The following is a 27,396-nucleotide window of genomic DNA, read 5'->3' as shown; positions in this document are numbered from 1 at the left end:
ATTGAATTTCAGAAAAATCAGACAAGGGGATTGAAAAAATAAATCCGCGGAGACTTCATAAAACCGAAGTTTGTTGCCAAATCGATTTAGGGGCAAGATAAAAAAATTAACTTGGTGTACTTTGAGTGTAGCCTAAATTGATTCAATTAACAGGTGTATATCAAGAAAAAATATTTAAAGACCATAAATTTCAAATGCCATAAGCAATATCGTGTCGGAGAGTAGGCGGAGAAAGCGGGTGGCCACCCCCCTATTAATTCTCTTGACAAAATTTGAGACTTTTTTACAACTTCCATTTTCGGTGCAGCATCGAGCGTAATTTTTTTGCTCATGAAGCTCAAAAACAATTTGGGTGCGATATTGTGCGGGTGATCCTACTTAATTTTCGACCGGGGCGGCAAAACAGAAAAACTCGTATAACTTGAATCTGTCATTTCTCAAGGTTCTTTCAGTCGATTCGTCGAAACAAATTCGTTTCAAATTTTAGCATACTTCTGGACATAAATTAGTGAAAACCCAAAATTGTATATCTATCAATCAGTAAAAAGGATGCTTTATGGTAAAAGTAGGTCAAGCTCACATGTGACTGAGTTACCCGTTACTGTATTTTTTGCATACTTTTTTTAAAATCTTGCTTTCTGTATTCTATGGAAGGGTGGAATTTGTGTGATTTGTTTACTAATGCGTACGTAGTGAACTTAATTAATTTAGTCCGCCATCTTGCGGTATTTCTTAAGCATTTTATGCAATGTATTAAACAAGCTAAAGCTTAGACATAACTCGCTTTCTGATTGGTCAATTTTAAAGCGATGACACAGATAACCTCAATTTGGTCACGCAGAGTAAGTTCACCACGCAATTTGCATAGCCTATCTTAAAACATGGCTGATTGTTTTAGCTAATTACAAATTCGACTTTCTTTCTGTCAGTAGAAACTAAAAGTTCAAATTTGAAGATAATCTATCTGCCTTTTTCCCCAGGTGTAATCTACAAAGTAACACGGGCATTCCTCTTGCTTTGTCCAAATCGAAATCTATTGCGTCTAAATAGCAGCAGCTCTTCAAAATCTGCTTTTAATAAACAACAAAAATTATTTGGCAAACCGCAGACCGCTCCGCTCTTACGACGACTTTAATTCCGGGGAATTGTCAATTTTGGAATGATGCAGCAGGGAATTTAGTCCTACTCACGCGAATTGATTCAACACTAGAGCACATAGTCATACAAAATACGCGCAATTTCTCTCTTCTATTGCGCAAAAGTGTAATTTAAAGGGGGAAGCTTTTATTTAGGCCTCAAATTGTGAAATCGAATGCTAGTCATACTAGTTTGTTCAACTCAAAGTATGCGAATACACGTATAAAGATAGAGATAGAAAGAGAGGCACATAATAGCACAGAGCTAGCTAAAGTAAAGCACATTTGCTTTTGAATATTATTCGGCTCATGCTTTTCTATTTTAATACTCCGAAGGAGCTTTAGATTGAGTTGAGGCGTTTATTTCACTTGCAGTATATAGCTTAGCTCCTATTCCTCCGTCCCTTGCCTTTTCCTAGTTATCCTGGATAGAATTTACTTCTTTATTCCACGGAGCATTAGGTTACTTGACCGCATTCAATTTAGTACACTGTCATATCAAACTAGACTGAATTTTGCGCCGCCAAATGACTCATTCAAACGAAATTGACCCGATGTGTTGTCGTGACTTTAGAGTTTAAGGTCAGGTAAGTTTCAGATCAGGAAAGGTCAAAAAATCTGCCTGGAAAACACTGTTTTTTTCTCAACATTTTTGGCGGTAAAATTAGATCTAAAAATTAAAGAAAAAAATCATTGAAAATTTTTTTGGAAGACAAATAATTTGGCTTTACAATATAAATTTTCAATCGTCGAATTTTGTAAAGTCAATTTAAAACTAGCAAACCGATTGGTAAGAAGTCGGTGTAACGTTTGACTCCCAAATAAGCAGTCAATTTCAAAATGGAATCCTGCTTGTTCAGAATAGAAACCCACACGACGGCAGAACCCACAGCGTTACCTCATCCTTCCAACCACACACTGACAACAACGCTGCCGACGTTCCCGACTCCTTTGTGCGTTTCCGAGGACCAAATAGCCCAGATTTTGCTGTCTCTGAAAGCTCAAAATTCCTTCTACGACGCGTTTTTGAGCCCACAAGCCAGGAAACTGCTTCGACTTGACCCGAAAGACTATTTCACAAGGTGCAATTTCAGCCAAGCCGAAGACATAGGTCGCGACTCGTGCTGTATCTCGCCTGCTTCGGCCGCTGACCGATTAGGTCTCGTTGAAAACATGAGATATACGAAAAACAGCAGCAAAAATATGGAAACCCAAATGATACCTAATGTTGCCCCACACCACATAGCGCCCTATCACAATCACATCCTAAGTACAGTACATCATCATCACCACAACGGAACAACAACGGGGGGACATCACATAAACCCCACCCACCCCCACCACCATCATCATCAGAATCACCATCACGTGAATGGCGCATTGGTGCCCCCCTCGCCGCCCAGTCCCAAGGACAAGTGCAACAAGGGGGGTTTAGTGGGCGGTGGGCAGGTGGGAAGTAACAATAATGGGGGAGTCACAAACAACAACAATGGGGAGGAGGTGCAAGCAGACAGACCCATTGGATATGGTGCTTTCGGAGTAGTGTGGTGAGTGCTAGTAACTAGATTTGAACCCCAGTTAATTCTTCTACCATTTTATTGAAGCAAAGAATCTTCTTATCTCTTTTTGTAGGAAAAAGCTCAACTGATGTTTTGGGAAAATTTTGAATTTTGATTACTTCGAACATTTTTTGATCGGAAATCGCAAGCATACGAAGGCTCGTTTGACTTCTCTACATTTCAAGTTTTTCCTTCTCTTATTTGTTTTTACGTGTTATTATGGCTGAACGCGTGACGTTACGAAATAATGTATGAAGAACAAATGTGTTCACAATAGTTAGTTTGTTCACCATGCATAATTTCCTTACATTGACCACGCAAAAATACGTTTCAAGGTAAGGGCCAAGTGGAAAAGCCCATACGAACAAAAATTAGCAAATGGGGACAAAACTAGGATAGCCGGTTTTTGTGCAAGTAGAACAGAATGTTCCGACCATAGTCTTAAAGAATCCAAAATTATATATATTTTTTCAATTTAGTGTCGTTTTTTCTGCGTGGTGTGTTAAAAAAATCTGAACGAAAAATTAGAACTTAGGCTTATTCGACATTCATACTAAAAAAGGGTAATTGGAAAACGGTTTTTTGGAGAAAAATAACAAGAAAAACGAAAAAAATCGTTAAAAAATTTTTCAAATTTTTTTGCAGGAAGTTTTTGATTCCAAATTTGGTGCTAAAAACTCCAAAAACTAAATTTACTGGAGTTAATTTAAGTTTCTACGGCTTAAATTGAGCTTAAACTAAGCTTTTGTAAGCCAGACTCACCTTATTAGCTCGAAATTGAACCAAAATAAAAACAAGTAGAAAATGCGTGGAAAATAAAAACAAATAGAAAAAACTAAAACATTCGAATACATTCAATTTTTTAAAAGAAATATCCGTATTTTCAAAAACTATGAAGTGCCAGGGAGACGTAAGTCTTAAGTTAGATTTCACAATTCTAGATAATCATGGACTGATGAAATACAGCTATTCGAAGTGATACTATAAATAGCATAAGATGCTGGGAAAAATTGTATAAAATTTTAGTTTGAAAATCAAAAACATTTTCGTACCATTTATATCACCTCTAGAGTATCTTGAAGTAGTTGTAAAACACTGAAATGGATCTAAAATTGACGTATATTTAAAATACATTGATTTTTCAGAAATCTTTTTATAATTATTTAGAAAAATAATAGTTTTGAAGCCGTATATTTTCGTTTCAGCTGATAATAGTATCGCTAGGCGATTGTGATCTATAACTAGTCAATTAAACGCCGAAAGCAAGATTGACAATTTAATATATAGTTTCCGTTTTTTTGAAAAATATCTAAAAACCTCGGTGTTTAAAATTGTGCTTTTCTAGAGCTTCAAATTTTAATTCCATTTGCTTCATCCCATACACGTCTGGTCCCGGCAGAATATACAAAACTGAAAGAGGAGCAACTTGCAGCTCTCAACCAATTCAGATCAATTGCAATTGTAAAATAACCGTTTTTGTGAACATTTCTAAGAGCCGATGAACGTAGCTGTGTCGTGATGATATATTTTTTCAGCAACAGTCTGAAAGTTTTTTCACTCTCAAAATTGATTTTTTTTTGCGGTTTGAATTTTGATTTCTTTTAAAGATCAGTTCATTTCTTTTGATAAAAGGAAGGCAAACTCCACCAGCGAACAGCAAAGGTCTAAAGGTCACGAAAAACGTCATCGACTTCTAATTGAGAAATTGGATTGTAGTTTTCAGATTTCTCAGCGGAATCAAACTATACCTATGGATTCAGTTTTACCAAATATAGTTAAATTCATCCAAAAAGTGTCAATTAGAAATTCATCTTGAAATTCATAAAGCTTTGTGGCCATACACATAATTTTTGAAATTCTAAAGTTGAAGTTGTTCCAAAAAACAAGTCAATTTTTTCTTCCTTGACTGACTCGTTTCCAAGCAAATTTTTTGTTTTTCGTGCATTGGCTGACTCATTTTAAACGGTCTGTTGGCTAGGTTTGTAGATCTAGTTTATTAATTTATATTTTTTTCCGACTTAGTAGCCTCAGCCTCTTTTTTCCGTTTTTTTAAAGATTTTTAAAAAAGTTTTGTCGTTTATGAAATTGAAAGAGCTGTAAAGCCATCTATTTTTTTTACTTCGAAATTGTAAAACTGAAGTTTTTTCAAAACAAGGCAGTTTTCTCTGTTTCCTGCGTTCATTGACTTTTTTCAACTGTGTTTGGCTGTGTTTATGCCCTGAACTTAGGTAGAAAGGGATATTTCACCTATCACTTTTTCGTCAAGATTACAAATCGGCAAGGGCGTTATGAAAATGGCCTATTTGGGATATTAATTCGCTTCGGTACTGATTTGCGTTGGCGACTAATTAATCTTCACTCAAAAGAGCTCAAATCGATTTAAGTCAGCCTAATTGGCTCAAATAATGAGTTGCCTGACTGAAAATATACCACTGCTTCTTATATTATGGAAAGAATTCGAAAAGAAACAGTTCAGTATTTAGTACATGTTTTTTAGAACAATCGCAAAATTAAGGTTCGCCCTGATATCATCAGTGTCTTTTTCAGCTTTTATGATTCTTTTGCCGTATGCCGTATGATACAAGGTTAATTATCTTCAGAACTTGTCGACATCTTTGGTTGATGTTAAAATATTGTGATATATATTTACTGCTGCTGTCGTTTTGTGAGCATCTTTGGCCAGCCCTTAGTATCATGAAATGCGATTGATAAAACAGTTTTCTGACCTCGCGAACTGATGACAATCACTAAAAAAAACAAATTAAAACTGATAAACTTGACATTCAATAAGAGTGGGAGGCTCATTTTATCTTAGCTCATCCCACAATTCAACCTGAACACATGCAGTGAAATCAAGTCTTCTCTTTTTTGCTTTTTTCGTCCTCTGGAAAACCAGGCACCTCGGAATAAAAAAAATCGCCGTTATAACTCTAGCTCTCTACTCTCACAAAGCTACTAAATCAATACACTCTTTTCCGTGTTTTCAGTGTCCTCAAAAATGCAATTTTTAATACGTTACCGCTATATAAAAGAGGTTGTTAAAAAGCATCGGCGTTCAATTTGACAAAGATGATGAACATTTTTTTCTTCCATCAGATAAATGAATATGAGTCATTGTCCATTTTTCCTCTAACGCCATTATTTATTTGAAAAATATGTCTTAAATGAAGAAAATATTGAAAAAACAGTAGAATTTTTTGTTTAAAATGAGTACTGCTTTTTGTCTGCAACTGTTGGTATTGACATAAAATTTAAAATATGACAGGAAATGACACAAAGCATTTGCTTTTGTTTGCATTACCAAAATTTAAATGCGAACTTCATTACGTGACTTTGAAAGATAAGATATCCTCTTTTTTATCTTTTCTTAGAGTTGTATTGCTTGCTTGATAAAACCTAGGCTGAAGAGGCTATTTTTAGTCCCAATATTTGGGAACGTCTACAAATCGAATTTAACACTTTCATGTTTTCTTTCTAATTCAATACCTTCAGATTGAGATTTTTTCAACAAAAATTGGCTACTGTTCCGAAACAAAAAAAAATAATTGCAACTGATGTTCTTCTTTCTAATTGCAGACATCAGAGAAAAAAAGCAATTCAAAGTAGCCCCATTTGTCTAGTGATTGAACATATCATAAAAAGAATTTCTTTGAAAGGCATAAATTGGTGTTCGCATGTAACACTTCTGATGTGCTCAAATGCAACTGCTTAGATTTCTCGGTAAGAATTGAAAAAAAAATCAGTGCAAAAGAAGAATCCGCCAATATCAGTTCTCAGCTCGTTGTGCGAAGCGAAGTTATTTTGCATTCTGTACGAAAATAGTGATCCACTTAACAATCTCCCCTATGGTCTCTACTAAAGAATCTCGATCTCTTTAAATCGTTGTTAATTTTTGTTCAAACATGGTAATTTTTGTTCAAACATGGTTGTAGTTGCTCCTTAAGGCTAATTATTTACGTGTTAATGAGCAAAATGAGCAAAAAGCCTGAAAAGTTGTTCTTGCTAATTTGAGATTTTGCGCTTTCTTTTCTGATTTTTTTCCATTTGTTCAATTAAAATCCATTTGCTACAAGGAAGGCAAAAGGAGTTCAATTAAAATCCATTTGCTACAAGGAAGGCAAAAGGAGTTCAATTAAAATCCATTTGCTACAAGGAAGGCAAATTTTGCTCTATAATAACGAAAGTTCGAATAGTGCCAAAATACGTGTATTGATTCTTTTTTTTTGAAAATGAGTTTTAGTTTTCAAGTTTTCCAGTGGAATAAAAAGATCACTTATCACTTAGTGATCCAGTTTTTCTAATTTGGTTAATTTTTGAGTAAAAATCATGAAAATTTCTCAAAATTAAAAGTGTTTTTCATATATATATCTTTTGCTTCAAAATTCGGAATATTTTAAAATAAACCAATCATGTTTTTGTTTTAAAAATCATTTTTACTGTGCTCCGCCCTTCAAGGCCACGAACCAACTATTCAGTCTGTCCCGAGTTCTTTCGCCCTTAAAGCTAAAGCTCAAACCAAGCTCACCGACATCGTCAATGGCGCCAGCTGGCGTGAGTGTCTCGCTTCGGCTACCACGGAACAGGTAAAGGCCAGGTTGTTGTCCTGCTCTCTGGCCAATAGTGGCGACTGGCTTTCAGCTGTCCCTTTGAAGGCCCTCGGTCTCTCCTTGTCTACCGCTGAGTTCAGAGTCGTCTTGTATTTCCGACTAGGCATACCTCTGTTAAGCGAACATTTCTCATGTCGTAAGTGCTCCAAGAGCTTGGATGTCTTCGGCGACCACGCCCTCGCCTGTTCTTCCGATGGTGAGCGCATCCTTCACCGCGACCGTTTACGCGACACTATTTAAAACCTTGCCTCCAAAGCCGCCTTTTCTTCAGTCCTTGTGAAAGCCCATCTCATAGAATCTCGTTCTCGTCCAGATGACCTTTTCTTACCTTTCTTGTCTCGTGGTCGTTCCGCGGCTCTGGACTTCACCGTTCCAAGTTCCCTGTAGCCTGCCACCCTCTCCCATGCTGGAACTTCTGTCGGTTAAGCATCTGAAATTTCAGAGGACCAAAAGATTGCCAAGCATTCCTCAGCCTGCAATGAGGTAGGTGTCACTTTCATTCCTCTATCCGCTGAAGCTCTCGGTAGCTGGTCCCCGTTAGTCACCAAAAATCTCTGCCGTCTCGCCTCTATGGCTGCTTTTTGCTGAATTTTATTAAGTTTTGTTAAAATGTGCAGTTATACTCGGGTTACTGCTCTTACTAACTTTGGATACCTGATACTTGTTTCGATTTTACTCTATTTATTCACTATTTTTTTGCACTTTTTATTAGGGTTATTAAGTAACGCAAAAACTCAAATTTTCTATCAACGTGTAGCGTATGCAGTTAATTAATCCGGCCTAGAATTTTTTGAAATGAGATGGGATTTCAAATTAAGGATTTCAAGTCAGAAAGTTTTCACAAAATGTCACGATTGTTGAAAAGGTCCCTAATTTCATGAGCTTTATACTAGTTGTTTGATTGTTCATAAACTTTGGGCGCTTAGTGGATGTCCAATAATATTGAAAAACAAGAATTGTTGAAACTTTTCTCTTTTTTGTTGATGCATTTCAAAAGCGGTTGTGTGTCATTCTTGAGCAGTTCATTGTCGAAAACAGCTTTAAGTAGTAGAATAGTAGACACATTGTTTTAAGTTGCATTGAGGCAAACCAATTGATCCATATATTGTGTTAATAGACGCAAAAATTATCATTTTGGCGTTGTTATTGCGTCCGGGGGATAAGATTTACTTCTGACACGTTAAAAGGCAGTCGGAACTTTTAAAGACTTTTATATAGTACGAAAAACTTTAGGGTTTTGACCACTTTCGATGAGTAGAAAGCAAATACGGCGTAGATTCCGTTTCTTATTTTTTGCAGTTAATTTTTAAGGAAAGCTCGTAGGGTGTCAAGTATGGTATCATGTTAAAGCCAAATTAGTTGTGATTCTGATTTCAAAGGGTATTTTCAGACTCAATTAGACAATTGAATAGAGGAATCTGGCTTCCAAATTAATTTCGGTTTTTATTTCAACGTTATTTTAGCTATTATTGCCACTCAATCTTGCCTTATTTCATTTAATTCAATGGACTTTATCAAAATATAATTGACAGGATATTTAAACTAAAAACTGATTTGAAAAATTTTACTAAATTAGTGTAGTCTAAACATTGTGAGTTACTTGCACAGCAACCAGCTGTCGTTATTTTTAGTTGGATCAATTTTAAACCAAGAAAAAGATTTCACCGTAGAATGTCCCCCTGGCCGCGTATTATTTTTGAAAATTAATTCTGTATAAATATGCATTTCGAAGAAACGCACAATTAAAATTGATTTTCATAATGTATATGTTGGTTTGCATTGAATGCTGTGAATTCCCTAAATTATTGTTTTTCCAATACTTTTTTTTCAATAAAGCTGCTAATTTTGTACGACTTTAGGCTATCTATACTTGAGGTTGTTTCCTTAAGATGATCGATTTTTTGGGGTTGGGGGAGGGGAGAGGTTGATTCAAAGCATTTTTCGTCTTACATATGACATTGGTCCTTGGTGCTGATATAGGTCAAATCTAAGAGATATACGCGAAGAGAAAGACACCACATATTGCATTGTTTTGTTTACCTATTAAACTAAATTTTCTCATTATCTTCGAGAGAAAGAAAACAAAAAATCAAATTACCCATGAAAAGCTGATCAAAAAGCACTTGTGGCGTGATGATATCATTAGTATTTGTTGATTGATGGACATTGCAAAACGCTGTCAACATTGCGTTTATAAAAGCATATACGGTCGCAATCTTAGAAGGGGAAACTTATTCATCATGTTCGGTTGATGCTGAAGTTTAATATATTTCGTGGGTATATCAAGTCAAGTGTCGAAAATTTGGACCCCCTTGGTTGTTGGCTAACTTTTGTTTGTGAACTTTGCTTTCTATAAAGTAAGATCCTAGTGGTGTATTCACTTCGTATTCGTATGTTATTATTAACATCTCAGCATGCAAAATAGTAGTATTTATTTATAAAATTTGCGCTCAGATGGCGTTCATGCAGCGCGTGATGACTAATTTAGGTCGCCGTCTAGAACGACAGTTTCTGTGGTTTGCTTGCTCTCCGATTCGAGGTAAACATTTTCTTAGGTGAACCAGAAAGTAATGGTAGCAGACTCACTAAACTAAGTTGAACTGTTGAAAGTCTAAGAGGTTGCTTTCTCAAGTCAGTCAAGTATATGAACCAATTTCTTACCAAATAAGGAATTTTTTAGGAAAGTTTAAAATTTAAGATATCTGTCAATTATTAAGTCCAAAATACACCATGTTGAGCCAAAACATCAAGGCGTGACCTAAAAGTGATTTTTGTCTTCATGGTTGAATTTTTGGTGGTTTATAAATTACTGTTTTTTTGCTGACGTCAAAATCAGTTTTACTTCTTGGTCGAAAACAAAATTATTCAGCCATTCTTAAAGGAAACAGTCTAATACCGGTGGGATTTGAAAGATAAGCTGTATTTTTTAGGACTAGTCTACTTTAGATAGATACTGTTGTTATGCAATAAATATCTTGATTACGCAATATGAATCACTGGTTTCGTCTGAATATTGAGTGTGTGTTGTGTTTACTTTTAAAAGAACGAAGTGATTGTTATTTATATCCGTTATTTATTTTTTTTCAGGAAAAGTTCTTAGAAATTGTTCAGGCTCAAATATATTTTTTTGCGGTTTGACTTTCGATTTATTTTTTAAGTTCAATTCACTTACTCTGTTAGAAGGAAGGCAAACTCCTTTATGGAACAGCGAAAATATTTAAGGTCACGAAAAACTTGATCGAGTTCTAGAGTGTGTGAATATCGAGTGTGTGTTTTTTAGGGCCGTGACTGACCCGCGGGACGGGAAGCGGGTGGCACTGAAGAAGTTGCCCAACGTGTTCTCCAATGTCATCGCTGCCAAAAGGGTCTTCAGGGAACTCAAGATGCTATTCCACTACCGACACGAAAATGTGAGATACCCTCAAAATAACACGACACAAAACTATTTTGAAAGTTTTTAAAAAGCTATTAGACCATTAGTATGTATCGTTAATAAGATTGAGCAGAAGTTGATTTAGAGCGCAAAATAAATGCAAAGCTTAGATTATTTTTTTATTTTCCTATGGTTGAACCTTAAAAGGCGAAACCAACGCAGTTTCTTAACATAAAATTGCCCTAAATAAAGAAAGATATAGTAAAATTGAATCAATTCACGGGGATGCTTTGATGGATGCACTTTCAACGGCAACAGACAAGGTAAGTGGTTTTTTGGATTTGTAAAATTTGTAGAATTTGAGTGGAAGTTGGTGATGTAATGTTTCAGGTGTTGAAGTCGTTGGACATCCTGCAACCTCCCCACAACATATCTCTGTTCCAAGAAATCTACCTCATCTGCGAGCTAATGCAAAGTGACCTGCACAAGATCATAGTCTCCCCCCAGCCCCTCTCGCTGGACCACGTCAAAGTGTTCCTCTACCAAATTCTCAGGGGTTAGTAATCAGTTTTTTTTTTATTATTATTACTTGACCCCGACCCACTGCAGGCCTGGGGGAGGGGTGTTTGTTTCATTAGACCCCGGTCTTGCTCAGTGCAGGACCAACCGTGGGGGAGGGGTGTCATCCATGTCGCTGTAGCCGTTTCAACCTTCAGGAGGATGATGGCATTGGGAACCCTCCGACCATGACCTAAGTGGGATTCAATTCAAGCCCACCTCTTGTTTAAAGAGACGAGCGCCTTACCTACTCGGTCACGGCCGCTCAAATTACTCAGAAAATTGCCATTCATCATTTTGGCTTTTAGGTTCAGTTTCGTTCAATTAGGTTCAGCTCAATTATTTCAAACCAAAGATTACGAAACGGAATCTGGCGAGACGGGTTTAAACTTTTAGTTTTAACTATCACGGTTCTGGGAAGTTGTTTTTTTTGGCGTTAAACGTTAGATATGTTTTTCATATCTATGGAACGTAGTTATCGTAAGGTTGCATCATTCTTCGTTCTTGAGAATCGAATCAATCTTGAACAGTTTCTTCAAAAAGACCTTTTGACTTTGTGGTCAAGTTCAAAACACTTCAAAGCTTCAAACAGTTCTTCTAAGTCTTGTGTGCTGTTAGTCTTTCACTTGTGCATCGATTAGCTTGAAGGAGTTGTTCTTTGCTATTAGTTTTTCATTCCTATCTTTAACGTGTCACCTTCAATTGATCTCGAAGTCTTATGCCATAAAGATTTGATGCCATATTTGTCTATGACTTTAATCGAACCTTGTGCCCTCAAAATAGCCTTAGTTTTGGCTAGTTGGTGTCAAATGATATATTCTTTTAGATTTGGCTGTTCTAATAAGAAGTCATCATAAGAAACTTTGCCAACATGATGTTGGGTCGATGAAATGTGTCAAAATATTGGGTTTAACTTTGAACCCATCTGACATTTGACTTGTGTCAAATCAAGCCCAACTTAGTTGACTTTTTTCATTCATGCTCTTGAATTTGAAGCAAAATACGCCGATTTTCCAAAAAAAAAATGACGCAAGATCACGTGCTTATACAATTATGAATCGATTTTCAACGGTACCTATGATTTTTATGAAAAAACTTCAATTTTTTCATAAAAATAACAGTTCGTTACAGCTTGTTTAACGGTCGCATGTTTAAAGACAAATGACGGATTGAAACTAAGTAGTGGAAAAATGTTTCTATTGAAGAGCAGATTGCTTTTCAAAATGTTATCAGTGCGAGAAAATTCAAGAAGTTATTCACGTCACGTCAAACCATCTTCATTTCACATTGCTATTTTTTCACATTCTCAAACTAAAATCTTACCAAACACAAAATGACAGCTTTTCGCTGTGAGCCATTTTGAAAGCTTAGTTTACTATTTGGGAGCAATGAACTTGAATATCATACCAAGTTAGCTGTTAAAACTTGTTTTACAAATGTAGTTTAGGTCGACGACTCTACTCATGCTAGCTTAATTTATAAACAAACATCGGTTAGAAAACACGAAATATAATTATGAAGTGAACTTGTTTTGTTTCCGGATTTTTGTTGTTGACAGACGTCTTTTCCTTCTTTTAATTGTTTAACAGCGTGTGTTGAGGTTTTGATTATGATAAATCCCATGCCTTGAAAAACAATCCCCTGAAATGGTAAACAGTGTTGGTGTTATGTGGTAGATTTAATTCTAGTAATGGCTCAGTTTCATTTTTCTTTCATGTTCCATGTGCTGCGTCACCCCGTTATGAAATATACCAATTGTTTTTCTATTCAGTGAAGTAAAAATATATATTGACTTAAAAAAGATCTGGCTGTTGAAAAAGAATTGAACTGGTTCAAATAGGGAATAAGTTCGCGTGAACGAGGGTAAAATTATAATCCATGTTATGTTGGTATTCGCTCTAATTGAAAGCCGCTTCTCTCCTTTAGTTATGTTTAGGTTTTGCGGTTTCTCTAAATTTGGAAATTCTGAAAGTGTATTTTCTTTCCCAATTTCCTTCTGTTTTTCTTTGTAGTTCTTCATATTGGTGTTTGATCATGTTTGAATTCCTTGAATTGAATCTTTTTGGTTTAACACGGTTGAACAGAGATTTCAGGAGGGAGCAGACTATAATAAGTATCTCATTATCAGAGAACCCTAAGGTCTATTGCAACTTTTTTGTGGACACGTTTCATGAATATTATAACAAAGTAAGCACATTTAAGTTAATGCAACTGAACTTATTGAGCTTATGTGAAGTCATTGATTCTCCGAAGCTGAATTCTTGTGTCCAAAAATGTTTTGTTTGTATGGCAATTATTTTTTTAAGTTCTTCAATACCTTTTTAAATGACTCAAGTTTCTACACCCACTGAATATTAGGAATCATTCCCTTTTTTTTACTAGCCACGCTACAATTTAAAATGTATCAGAATTTATGGAGCTATCGTGCTGATCAATGGGACAGCAGGGAACATAAATTAGTAGACTAAGAAGTACACATTAGAACTCCCACGACTTGTTGTTTGCAGTGTGATAATAAGAAATGGGAGGGATTTCATGCCTCGCTGATTTCCCTTATCCTGAAGTCTCAATATTCCCTGACATCTGAAAAATTTGGTCTTACTTTTAACTCATTTTCTTATGTTCATTTATGCAAATCCGTGAACTTCCTGTGAATTAAAGGTGCCTTGTTTTTTCTTGTGGTTGAAATTGTAAATCTGTATGATGATTTTTTTTTATTGTTTCTGTTTTTTTTTCATCTTTTTATACTTCCAGTATATTTGTAGTAATTACAGTTAACTTTGTCCTATTAAGATGTGCCCGTCACGTGAGCTCTTAAATTCAACTTGAAATAAAAATTAATAAATCTACTTGAAATAAGATACAAAATAGATTTCAGCTCTACTTGCCTATGGCAATTTGTGGCAATTTCCAACTTAGCTGAAGTAATTGAATCAAGATTAATGTAAATTGAATCTGAATCACTCGATAAAAGGACAAAATTACCTGGATTTTTCTATTGCCATTTTTTCACTAATTTCTTCAAAATATATATGAGGTGGGATTTCTTTTGCTTGCGTTTTTCGTAATTATATGGTAAATTAAGCTCGTTAATGATATAAAATTCTCAAACTATTTTAATTTATCATGCACTTGAACCCAATTCAACGTGATCAAGTATTTCGTATGATGGTTGGACGGATAAAAAGAGGAAAATGGTTCAATTTCAATCTTGGGATTCTTTTTTTGAAAATCATTTTTATCAGTTTTTATCATTAATTGTTGTAAAATCTATATGTAATACGTCTAAATCGTTCCGAGAAATCGGATCAGTTGATTTCAACCTTCAACTAAATATGGCTATGATATCTCGTGCTTAGCCACGTGATTCCCATGCTTTTTTATTTGCATTCCAAGAGATCTATACTTGCACTAGAGCTTAGACTTCAGAAATCTTGTGACATCTGCCGGTCAAATGCGACTTGACATGGCATGACGTTGTCTGTATTTGGCCTAAAGTGTCTATAAATCAAACTTAACTTTTTGCGTTTCTTTACATAAGCGTAGTTCATCCTAACGTTAGGTGTCCATCATAAGATCTTGTCTTGTGGCGTGTATTTAAATAAAAGTATATTGATAGATGAAAATCGGTGGTAGACATTGGTAGGTTTGTATGAAAATTTAAATTCCATAGAAGGAATTCGTTTTTTTTTACTCCGATGTCGGTCGTGTTTTGATAGCTAATTGGTCGACAACAATAATAAAAGTAATAAAGATATCCAAATCCAAGTATTTGAAGAATGAAACTTTCGCTCCTGTGGCATATACGCCCCCCTGTTGTTTGTCGCATCTTTTCACATGCGTTTATTGAGCCAAAAATGACAGCAGTTGTTCTAGAAAGAGTTGATAGAAGCTTTCATCTATTTGCTCGTCATGCCAAGGAATGTAGCAAGCAATCCAACTCAAGAGTAAACTCTTTTTCTCCCCCCCCCCCCCCCCACAAAAAACTAGACTACAGAAATAAAGATCGAGAGAATGGGAGACTCTAATAAGTCTATTCCAATTACGAACATTAGCTTGACAAAAGGCAGTTGGACTGGCCTATTTATCTCCAAATGTTTTTGATCCGTTTGTTTCGAAAATGACAGTTAATAAATGGGACTGAATTGTCAACTGAGGATTGGAGATTAAGTTCGCGGGCCACAAGGTCTAATTGGTATAAACAAACTAGTTGATCGCTTTTTGTATTTATACTTGTTCATAACTACTGTCCTTCTTGTTTTTGAGTAGTAGACTGTCAGTTCAATGCGCGGCGTTTGCAGTCTCCAACTTACAGAGATTTGAAAATATCTCTGATTGGAAAGATTTAGTATCTGTTAGACATTTTAAAATATTAAATATTAAGAATCAGGAAACAAACAAAAATATGTCGTCGCTCGTTGCAAAGTAGCCTGCAAATTGTTTGGTTCTTAGTCCGAAGTTTTGCTCTCATGTACTATGGGAACGTTCTAAACTTGGGATCGAGGCAGTTATATGCAGTTTGATAAACCCAATTAACCAAGTCTTAAGAGATATATGCAATCCTTGTGTGCGTTAGTAGTCCTTCGCTTAGGCTTCTTCAGTTCTTGTTTTTCATGATAACAGTTTTGAATGACACTGTTTTTAATCCACCTTCAAGCGAAAACTCTCCGAAGTCGAATTTTTTTGGTTCGATTTTTTTGATTGTTATGAACGTTTATTTGTTGATATTTGTTTACTTTTTGTTTGTTACTTTTTAAGGGCAATGTTTAAATTGCCTTGCTGGGATTCTGTTTCTATAGTTTTGAGAAAGATTATTTGATTGAGGTTTTCTGTTCCTGAGCTTTGAGATAATTTTTTCTGTTTCAGGTCTGAAATACATCCACTCGTCTGGAGTAATTCACAGGGACATCAAACCCGGAAATCTGCTTGTGAACTCGAACTGCTGTCTCAAAATTTGCGACTTCGGCCTCGCCCGCAAAATTGAACCCAACTCACGCCGCAACATGACGTTAGAGGTCGTCACGCAATACTACAGGTATATTAATTGCGATTTTTGAAGTGCCACTAAATGGTGATATTTCCAAGTGTCACTGAAAGTAATGAAGACATTGACAAGTGACGTGTTGATGTTTTTACGGGAAATATTTTTAAGTTTGTTAACTCCAAATATGATTTTTTTGCGGTTTGAGTTTTGATTATATTAAGAGTCGATGAACGTAGTTCAGACTCTTATATAGGTCGCGAGGATTTTTTTTTTCATTTTTTGTTCTGGAGAAAACTCTTTAAAATTTATTCAGGCTCAAATTTGATTTTTTCGCGTTTTGACTTTTAATTCCTTTTTAATTTCAGTTCATTTTTTGTTAAAAGTAAAGCAAACTCTACTATTGAGCAGAAAAAGTCTTAAGGTCAAGAAAAACGTGATCGATTTCTAGTTTTAAAAATGGAAGTTAGTTTTCAGATTTCCCTGCGAAATATAAGTTGTTTTTATCCAGTTCTCTCAAATTTTATCAGAAAGTTGGTGTCTATAAATTGGTGTCTAGAAATTCAAAGAGCTTTAAGAGCATCTAGTTTTTTGAAGTTCGAAAGTGAGATTTTTTCTTGCATTCATTGACTCTTTTCCAACTGCTTTTTGGCTATGTGTTTCATTTAAATTACATTTAAATTCATTCGGTAAAACGAAAACCTCTCCGATTACAAAAGTGAAAATGGAGCAAAAAACGTCAACATCAACTACTTCTAATTTTGACTTCTAGGATCCAACTTTTAGATTTCCCAGCAGAATAAAAAAATTATCTTAACCCAGTTTTATCAAATTGGGTGTTTTTTAATCAAAAAATGTCCATCAATTAGTTTTCCTGAATTTTAAAGAGCTTTAAGATCTTACATTGTTTTCTTTGACATTCGAAAGTTGAAGTTTTTCTCGATTTCTCGAAAGTTGAAGTCTATATATGTTTTCGATTTCCTTGCGTTTATTGACACTTTTCCAACTGTCTGTTGGCTATTTTTGATAATTGTTGCTCCTAACATCTTTCATTTTAAATTCCCTTGTTTTTTTCAGGTTACAATTACAAAAATTATTGAACATTTTTTTTATTTTGGTACAAAATTAGTTTCTTCATTGAATATTTTTCCGCTTACACCAAAACATTTTTTCGTAAAAGCATTTTTGCTTAATGATAAAAAATATTTTTTGTAAATGCAAAATTGTATTGATTAAGAGCAATTTACAATTTTGCTAACTGATAAAATACTTTTGCACCTTTTTTGGATAAGAGCATTTTCGCTAACAGATAAATTATTTTTTTACTGATAACTTATTTTTTGGATAAGAGTAATTTTTTTAGCTGATAAAAAATCATCGCGCAAAACTTTTTTGATAAGAGCTTTTTTCTAGCTCATAAAGGTTAATCTTATGCTGCATCAAAATTTTTTGCATAAAAGCAATTTTACTACTGATAAATTACCATTTTTTGCTGCTACCTTTTTAGGACCGTCAAGTTTTGCAGGGGTCAAAATAGCATGTTATTACTTAAACTAATTCAGTGCCGACAAAATAACAAATGAAGCTTCAAAAAAGTCGGAACCATGGCTTGGTTTCAATCAGGAGTAAAATTAGGCCTAAATAAAACTTTATTGGTGAGAATTTATGTTTAAGCGCTGGCCTTGAATGCATTTTTTCAAACTCCGGTTAACATTCAGTAGATCAATGAGCGCTGAGGTGGCAGAAAAAACTTACAATTTCTTTTCATCAAACTAAACAAATGAGCTGATCTCAACTTAACACTGAAATGTGTTTTAAACGAGTTATGTCTTTTTTGATAATTTACAGGTTAAAATGTTCACAATTTTGAATTTTTTTTACCAGCCTTGGATAAATTTAAATCATCATTTTTTGCTGCTACAATTTTTGGTTAATTTTGAAAATTGATAAATGATCAGAATTTACTGCTACATTTTTTTTGTAATAGAGAAACATTGCTAAGTGATACATTTTTATTTTTGAAAAGCGTTAAATCATCAGTTTTTTTTTTTGCAGGGCACCCGAACTACTGATGGGCGCCACGACTTACACCTCCTCAATAGACACGTGGTCTGTGGGCTGTATCTTCGCAGAACTCCTCAGTCGTCGGATCCTGTTCCAGGCCTCCAGTCCAGTTGTCCAGCTGGATCTCATCATTGACCTGCTGGGAACACCGCCAGACATGGAGTTGAAGAATGCATGTGAACCTGCAAGACGACATGTTTTATCACAATCTAGAAAAGTGGTATGTATTACAGCAGTAGATTTTTCGCCTTATCTCAGCGCAGCAATTTCGGGATCTTCTTAAGAATTGTCCCCCTCCCCTAATGGGAAAAAGAAACAGTTCGTTAATTGGAAAGAAAACGAGTTTGTTACAAGGTACAAAATGTGTGTTTTTCTTCCAATTAGTCTTTCGTGGGGTGAAATTTCTCGTTAAAATGAAAGCCCTATTTTATCCTGCTGTAATTTCAATCTGTTTTTACCCTTCTAGACATTCAAATCAAAAACTGTGATTGATGATACGTCTTTGAAGTTTTTATCGCACGCGGGAGACAGGTAGATTTTCCGTGTAGCGCAATTTTCTAAAAAGCTGCTGTCTGAAAAATTTGGGTACATGTGAACCGTGATTTAATTTGCGCCCGATGCTTTTGTAATTTATACGGTGTCAAGCAAAAAAATAAGACAACTTTCTGCAAAAATCTGGATGCTTTTTTTTCAGATTAATGAATGTAGTGAGTACTCTTATATAGGCTTTGGTATTGCTGATTTTTTTTAGGAAAAAGTCTTAAAATTTGTTCACGCTCAATTTTAATTTTTCGCGGTTTGACTTTGATTTCTTTTTAAGTTCAGTTCATTTTCTTTGTTTAAAGGAAGGCAAACATCTATCGAACAACCAAAGTGTAAAGGTCACGAACGTCTGTTTGTGAAATTGGTTTTAATTTTCAGATTCACAGCGGAATAAAAAGCTTACTTGTTGCTCCAGTTTTCTCAAATTGAGTTAATTGCATTGAAAAAGTATCAATCATAAATGTTTCAGAAATTCAAAGTGCTTTAAGGGCATAATTTTTTTCGTTTAAATTCGCAAGTAATTTTTTTCGTTTAAATTCGCATTTTACAAAAAAAAAACAAGTAAACTTTTCTTGTTTCCTTGTGTTCATTTCTTTTTCCAACTGTCAGTCGGCTATGTTTTATTTTTAGTTATCCTAATTAAAATTCATCGGTTTTTGCAGGAATTGCTAGAAGGTGTTGGTAATATATTTTTTGTATTTATAGCTCCCAAATGCCCATGGCGATATCAGTCCCACAAATAGAAATCCTGTTCTTTTTCCGGGCCATAAATTATAGTTTATAAGAAATTGGATGCCTTGCGGAAGATTCAGTTAAACTGGTTCAAAATCACGGCTGATCTTTTTGCAAAAATTTATGACTGTATTGTACATTTTGTCTAGCCATGAAGCATTTCGGTCATAAAACCACAACAATCGAAAGTCGAGACATATTTTATTGCTTGTTCTTCAACTTCATGTGGAATGTTTTTGACGCTTCAAAACGCGATTTGAAGATCGAGGTTATTATGCTATTGTTCTAAAATGCCCAGAAATATTTCAAGCTTTCTAACACTTGAGGAATTTCGAGTTTTGTTTCGCTTTTATGCACCAACCTTACCCTATTGGAAGCCTATTTTAAGGGTTTGCCGCTAGAAACCCAACTCGAAGTTTTGTTTCTTGAAGTGACGTGGTTTTATCGTCCTAAACCGCATTCAAGTTCTGTTAGGCGGTAATTGACAACCAACCCCAAAACTGTTTTTAGAACTTCGCTAACTTAAGCAAATAGAGGAAAAAGGGTAAAAATTAAGAAGCTATTACATTTAGCAGAAGTTCTCAAACACGAAGATTTAAACTCCAGCTTTTATTGCGAAGTTTTTTTTTGGTTTTGTTTTTACCTTAGAACAAAGCGTATAAACTAATTTAAAAAAACCAAAACATTTTTTTTGAAAACAACTCAAGTTGATTGGTTAATGGCTTAAGTGGAAAATTTTAATGGTTCGAGGAGCTGAGCGCTACCATGCCCCGGCTCATTCCCTCGCAGATTTTAATTCAAAATTTCGTTTTTTTTCTCTGAAAAAGTTAGCAAAATGGTTGGATTAATTTCTGCTCTAAAACCTGTCGGCTTATTGCTGATGCCCATAATCTAGGTGTAGGTAAAATGGAAATGAATTGAAGCGTGACAGTTGGATTAAGACACCGGCATGAACAAAAGTTCACTTCAGGTATGAACGAACTTAATGTCGCGGCGGTTTCTTCACTTAATTTATATAAACTAACTGACCTACAACTGCTAACTTGATCTCATAACATGGTAGTCACATAACAGATCTATCTAAAACCAGCAGTACTTTTACTATACTTGTTCGGTATTCGTTCTCGATCAATCAAAGCTCTATTTTTCTGATCTGACAAACTGGTTAATCAAAGCTGGTTAGTTGTACAGAATACACAACAGAGGTGAATTTGTATGAGGTGAAAAGAGCTTTGATGTCTAAGTCTGTTGACCAACTGTGCGTTGTCTTTCTTGTGGTAAAGTAATCGATCTTCTGAGACTTTTACTAAGCTAAAGTAAACCAATCCAACCCAAAACTTTGTCATATTTCTGGGTGTATATTTTTGCTCACCTTCAAATGAATAGGAGCACTAGAAAATCTGTATCCTGTCAAATTAAAGTTTTGTTCTCAATTTTTAAAATTCGTGCAAATTTTTTTGCTACGAAGAAAAAACACTTTTGCAAATAGTTATCACAAGTAAAGAGAACCAGGGTAGCCATTAGAGCTTAATGAGTCATTTGGTTTCAATGAAGTGAAATTGAGTTTCAAATTAGAAATATGAAAATTAATTATCCTAAACCTGTTCTAAAAAAACTGATTCGATGTGAGTGATCTAGTACTTCAATTTCCTACTGAAAATCGAAAATCAGTTCACAAAAGTGCTATTCAGACAAATTTTTCTGTTTTTTTCTTCTATTTCAAAAAAATCTTAATGACGATTAATAAAGCATGGTATGATACCGCTCTCATTGTAATTTATCTTGCTTCAAAAGGCGCTTTCTAGTACTTGGGTTTTTCTATTTTTTCGAGAGCCGTCAATTTCGGGTTATAAATGGACATTTTTGGTGCTCAGTAGTTTTTTTTATTTTCCCGGCCATTTGATATATCCAAATTTTGATCAAAGTAGTGGAATAAGTTTACTTGATGCGGCTTCAAATTTCAGCTTTTTGACTAGCAGCTTTCGACAAAATTTTTTATATCATCCGAAAGATATCGATGCGCTAACCTCGAAAATAAACAGATATTGTATGACCGATCATTTTTGAAAAATGATAAGGGCTTGACTTTTAGCAATTTGGGAATATTAACGCGCGATATATTAACGCGTTTTAATCATTTACTAAATTTTTGTTTTTCAAAAATTTCGTCATTCTTTTGAACCAAAAATTTTTTCATAGACATTATAGACATTATAGGGCAAAAGGAGTATTCAGGACTATTCAATAAAAAATTATTCCCGTCTTCTGAAATTTTGTTGGTTTTACCGGCGAGTGTCAATCATAATAGCATTTTGGAGTTCAAAGAGCTAAAGGTGATAGATTTTTTCTTTGAAACCCAAAACTTGAAATTTTTTTAAAAGTGTTTGTCATTTTTGTGTTCTTGAGTTATTCTTGAGGAAGAGATATTCTTCCAATTGTCTGCGCGTTATTTTTTAACTACTTGTTTGGCATTTTTAAATGTCCATGAATAAAATTCAGACTCTTAAATAGGTCGCGATGATTTTTTTCAAGAAAAGTCTTAAAATTTGTTCAGGCTCAAGTTTACTTTTCGCGGTTTCAGTTTTGATTTCTTTTTAAGTTCACTTATTACTTTTGTTAAAGTGAAGGCAAACTTCACTAGTGAACAGCAAAAGTTTAAAAGTAACGAAAAACGTGATCAAACTCTGGTTTCGAAAGTGGAATTCAAATTTCAGATTTTTCAGCGAAATAAAATTTCGCTTATTGATCCAGTTTTCTTAAGTTGAGTTAATTTTATCTAAAAAGTGCCAATCATAAATTGTTCTAGAAATTCAAAGAGCTTTCAGGTTGTCTATTTTTTTTGAAATTCGAAAGTTGAGATTTTTTCAAAAAACAAAGTCAGTATTTTTTCTGTTTACTTGCGTTCGTTGACTCTTTTCCAACTGTCTATTCGCTATGTTTGTTCTATTGGGGTGAACTTTTCTGCTAGTATAAAGCTTGATTTTCATAAAATTTATAGAAAAAATAAATCAATTTGATGTTACCTCGAGCCTGAAATAGCAATAATGTCAACTTTTTTGCCGTTTGTCTGAAAATCACTGGTTGCTTTGTTTTGAGCTAATCAGATTTGAGAATAATCCCTTTTTTCTGCTGACTGGCTTGTGTTTTTTCTAATTTTTCTTCGTGCAGGCCGCTTCCCCTTTCTGTTTTCACGTGGCTTTTACCTTGAACGCTTGATTTCTTGTTCACGTGCGGTTCTTATTTCAGGACAAGGTAAACTAACATTTAGGTTCACCTATAAAGAAAACACAGTCTGTGATTGATCAACGTGTAGTATGCCACCAAATGGTATTATTTATCGCTCTACTCTTATATCTAATGTTAGTATAGTGGGGTTGGTCCTTCGTACGTTCTTTTGACACCAAACTTATGTTTCTTTGAAACCACAGAATAGGGAAACACCAAAATAGGAAAGTTCGTAGGCTTAAGTAAGTAAGTTCAACACTTTGATTGCAGATTATTTGAATTTCAATTACTTTGAGACATTTGTAAAGAATCGAATGCTTAGTGAGTTGGGCTCTGATGATTTAAATAGTTTCTCTTTTTAACCTGAAGAGTGCGCAATGTGGCTATTATTCAATTCAATTTATGATCATCGGACCTGAAATCTAAAACTTTCGATCGGTTAAATTTGATCAAACATTTCGAAAATCGGCCTTGAATTAAACCATTCTACAGACGTACCGGATCTTAACTAAATTTCAAAATTGTAAGCTCAAGATAACCCTGATTAATGTTGACCTTGTTTACCCAAATGGGGTCAAGCTGAAAAGACTCAAGTTTTGTCTGTGTGATCTAACAGGCAAATTAAGATAAAAGCAAAGTACTTATCACCTTAATTGATGCTGGACAAGTTATGTTTGTATTAGTTTAATAGTTTCATTGATCATTGAAATAATGGTGTGTAGGAGAGACATCATGCAGCTTTTAATATAAGTGCAATAAAATACCGGAAGATCTCAAAACAATGGGCTTCATTTTTTGCCCCACATTTTCATGACAAAAATTTTACGAAAATGCAATTTTGATCCAGTTTTTTAATTTATGTCTTGGAAAAGAAATCCGAAATGTGAAAATTGCATCTTATCTTGAGTTTTTTTCTACAAAAGTCAGCACACTTGCATCTTTTCTTTTTCTTTGGATGACAGTATCACTAAAATATTCAAATCTAATGTTTTCAACTATCTCTTTTAGAAACTAGACCTGAATTGTAATTATTTTGTTTCAGCCACAACTAAATTCTCTGTACCGCCTCAACAGCAGTGCTCCTCCCCACGCAATCTACCTTTTGAGCCAGTTCCTTACCTGGTCTCCAGAGAAGCGAATCTCAATCCAGAGTGCCCTGGAACACCGATTCCTGGACGAGGGTCGCCTAAGATACCACACTTGTATGTGTAACTGCTGCTACAATAGTGCCAGAGATGGAACCAGGGTTTACTCTAAGGACCTGGATCCAGTATGCGAGACTGCTTTCGACGCTTCTTATGAAGACCAGCTGCGAATGAGGAGCATACAGGATGTCAAGTGTAAGTACTCATTGGTCACTTGAGCCTGTATAATTTACTCATATACTTTTTTTTTGAAATCACTTATACTCTTCTAGCAGTAGTGGGAGTTTTTTTGTGGTGGCCGAACATAATCTTCTTATCATGCAATTATTTGTTTGAATATGCTCATGCAGTGCCTATGATTCGCTCAATACCTTCGCGGTGCCTGTGATTAGCTGAAATGCGTTTGCTGTGCCTATGATTCGCTCAGTGCTTCTGTAATGCCTATGATTCGCTCAAATATGAAACGCGTACGGACCATGTGATTTGACTATTTTCAATCAGCTGCGTGGCTATCAAAGACTAGTGTCCCACCCAATTTTATGTAGCAATTCAGAAAAAATATATATTTTATATTTCTCGCAGTATCAACATATGTGAGTCATTGCTCCTGTTGATAAGGTAGTTTAATTACGCTATTCATTTAATCAACTAAATGGCGTGCAAACTACCAAAAGAAGACGGAAATTCATGCCTTCAGAATTTCATGAGTATTTTTCAACCTTTTTAGTTATAAAATGCATAGAATGGTACAAATTATACTGTGACCGCCACACATAAGAGTCATGAAATGTTAAATTCCAGGGGATTGAAAAGCAAAAAGTATATTTAAAGGTCAAAATGGGATCGAACGTGTTACATTTTTGACAACGCGCGCTCAATATGGTCGGTAATATCTGGATTTAAAAGTGCTTACATCACCGTCTGTTTATGGGACGGATCATTGAAGCGGCGTTTCAACACGCCAAACTTATGTATTGTTTGTGTATTTTCTAAACCATCAATTTTTCATGAGATTCTGCGGATTAGTCAGACCAATAAATTTATGACTGTGTGCAATTGAATTATTGATTAACCACAGAAAAAATCTCGTCTCAACAAAAGAGCTATGATTACACTATTTGAAAACAGCAATGAATTATATATTGTAGTCGTAATTCAATATTTTTAGTTCAAAAGGTACATATTATGACTATTATGAGTAATGTGATGAAAAAATGAAACAAGTGTATTTAAACCGCGATTGAAAAAATAGATTTTACTATCTCTCTTGTCAAATCTGACACTCTTAGTTTCAATTAACTTTCGAGTGCTTACTATAAAATAGTAATTATGTTATCATTTTCAGCTCCGACAATTTTTTGTTCGAAATGTCTCTTCAGATGTTAGTGAAAAATTTAAAAATGGATGTTTATGGTTTGTTGAACCGAATCATTGATTGTTAGTTTCGATAATGAGCTATGAAGGTTTACTATTCATCAGGCTTTTAAAAGAATTAGTGCAAATTTTTCTAAAATAGAGTTGAACTAAATTAAATTTTACTCCGTTTGGAAAAAAATATGTCCTTTGCTGTCAAGTTGTTCAATTAATATTCCATTTTATGCAAACAAAGTTGACAAAATGAAATTTGAGGGCAATATTTCAATTCATTCTTCTGATACATGCAAACCAATGTTCAAACAAGATTTATGAAAGACAATAATGAAATTGATTATTTTTGTGACAACCTTAATCCTAAATGATGCTGTCAGAAGCAAATGCAACAGTTATTGGAGAAATGCTAGATATATCTCTAGAAGAAAAGACAGATCTCCTAAACTATCCCCCTTTGGTACCTAGTAACAAATAGCCTCCCCTCCCCTATAATTAAATAATTCAATGGTTAAGCATATGAGACTAGGTTCTAACCTAGTAAATAATCTCCCCCTTCCGCAAAAGGGGGGAATAGATAGAGATCCGAAATGATTTCCTCAAATGATTCAAAAAAATGAGTGGAGGGCTTAATGGAAATAATACTTGCATGCGCAGTTGATACAAGATTGCAGAGCCATAATTTGTACGGCGACTTCTTGCGAGGTGATCCATAGTTAGCATTTAACCATTAGAACTCTGAGTTACTGATATGCAAAAAAGTCTCTTTCTCAATTCTCTTCTGAAATAGAAAAATACCCTAAAATTGATTGTTGATAAACCAAAAAAACGGATGAAGGCGAAACATTATTCATTATTGTTTGTTTTCTTTGTTTGTAGATATGATCCACAGCTACATCATGGACCATCAGCAGAACAACAAAGTGCCCCTCTGTATTAATCCATCTTCGTCCGCCTACAAGTCATTTGCCAATTCTACAGTCGCCCAGCCATCCGAACTGCACTCGCCCGCCGGCTGGTAACAGCCTCGAACCCCGGACCTCGTGCTTCACAACTCCGATATAACACCCAACACAGTGCATCTCTTGGCCTTGCAAATTAGCCATACCAATACCATTCCGCAAAGCTCTTCCCTGGTTGGGTTAAAGTCGATTATTGAAGCGATCTGAAGTGACGGGGGTGGGGGGGGGGGGTTGAATGAAGTTGTGCGATGACGACTTGAAATGGACCGCGTTGTTCTTACTTTACTTACTAGTAGATAATGTTTGCTTATGTTTCTTCCTTTTATTTACAACTTATTCTACTATTTTAATCTCAGCCGGACAACCCGCTCTTCTCAACCGAACTCAAACCACCGACCCGCAGCGAACCTATTTTGAATTTATCTGTGCGGCGCCAACTACGACAACCAACAATCTGTAATTAGCTCTTGTCATGAAGTCTCGCGAACTGGATTCCTATCTACAGATTAAACGTGCAATTTAAGAGGTGCTCTATCAATGAAAATGACACGAGAATTGACTTGAAAAATCTGAGATCTTACTGAAGCGAAATTATCTGGATCTCTGTGAGTTCAGCTGTCAAATTATGTTTAAGAAGGTCAATTTCGAAGATGCCAAAAAATATATTTGAAAAGGAGCAGATGTTAAAATTTGGTTCGCAGTATTCGTGGGTGGCAGTGGTTTAATCGGCTGCAGAAAAGTGAAACTTGATTTTAAGAGTTGTTTCCGAGTATTTCATGGTGCTATTAAACACATCCTTTGCAGTAATAAAATAATAAACAAAGCGATTATAACTCTTCTCTTTACTGTTTTTGTGCTCATTTAATTAGATGACCTCTCCTGAAATAATGAGCTGAAATAATCTTTAGTACACTTTTACCTTATCTTAACTTTAATATCCTATAAATGTATTCTACTTGTACGTTAAATGTGTGTTGTTGTACCAAAGCTACTCACGTCGTCTTATTCTCAAAAATTGTCTAATACTTTCAAACAACTTGTATCTTTTAAAGTTTATGTTAATTTGGGTTGGCGTAATAGTAAAAATTTTCTTCCTTCATCAGATTTAGGTAAAAAAACTTTTAGGTAAAACATAAGTTTCAA

At 34.9% G+C, this 27,396-nt stretch overlaps 1 protein-coding gene across 4 annotated transcripts; it reads left to right on the top strand.

Moving 5' to 3' along the window:
* The first annotated feature begins 830 nt into the window (after positions 1-830).
* Positions 831-27,396, top strand: LOC134853845 (serine/threonine-protein kinase NLK2-like). 4 transcript variants are annotated; one of them, XM_063869786.1, is made up of 8 exons: positions 831-1,718; positions 1,997-2,683; positions 10,583-10,712; positions 11,066-11,231; positions 16,100-16,268; positions 18,270-18,498; positions 23,821-24,118; positions 26,171-27,395. In XM_063869786.1, the coding sequence occupies exons 2-8, from the start codon at positions 2,310-2,312 to the stop codon at positions 26,311-26,313; spliced, it is 1,509 nt and encodes a 502-aa protein (XP_063725856.1). In that variant the 5' UTR covers positions 831-1,718; positions 1,997-2,309; the 3' UTR covers positions 26,314-27,395. The 4 variants fall into 4 exon arrangements, with proteins under 4 accessions (XP_063725856.1, XP_063725857.1, XP_063725855.1 ...); XM_063869787.1 differs by having other exon boundaries at positions 831-1,723; positions 2,002-2,683; XM_063869785.1 differs by having other exon boundaries at positions 831-1,723.

This window comes from Symsagittifera roscoffensis, chromosome 9 (assembly GCF_963678635.1).
Source record: "Symsagittifera roscoffensis chromosome 9, txSymRosc1.1, whole genome shotgun sequence".
Lineage (NCBI taxonomy): Eukaryota > Metazoa > Xenacoelomorpha > Acoela > Convolutidae > Symsagittifera > Symsagittifera roscoffensis.
Note: the sequence above shows the minus strand (reverse complement) of the source record. Positions and strands in the feature narration are given on the sequence as shown.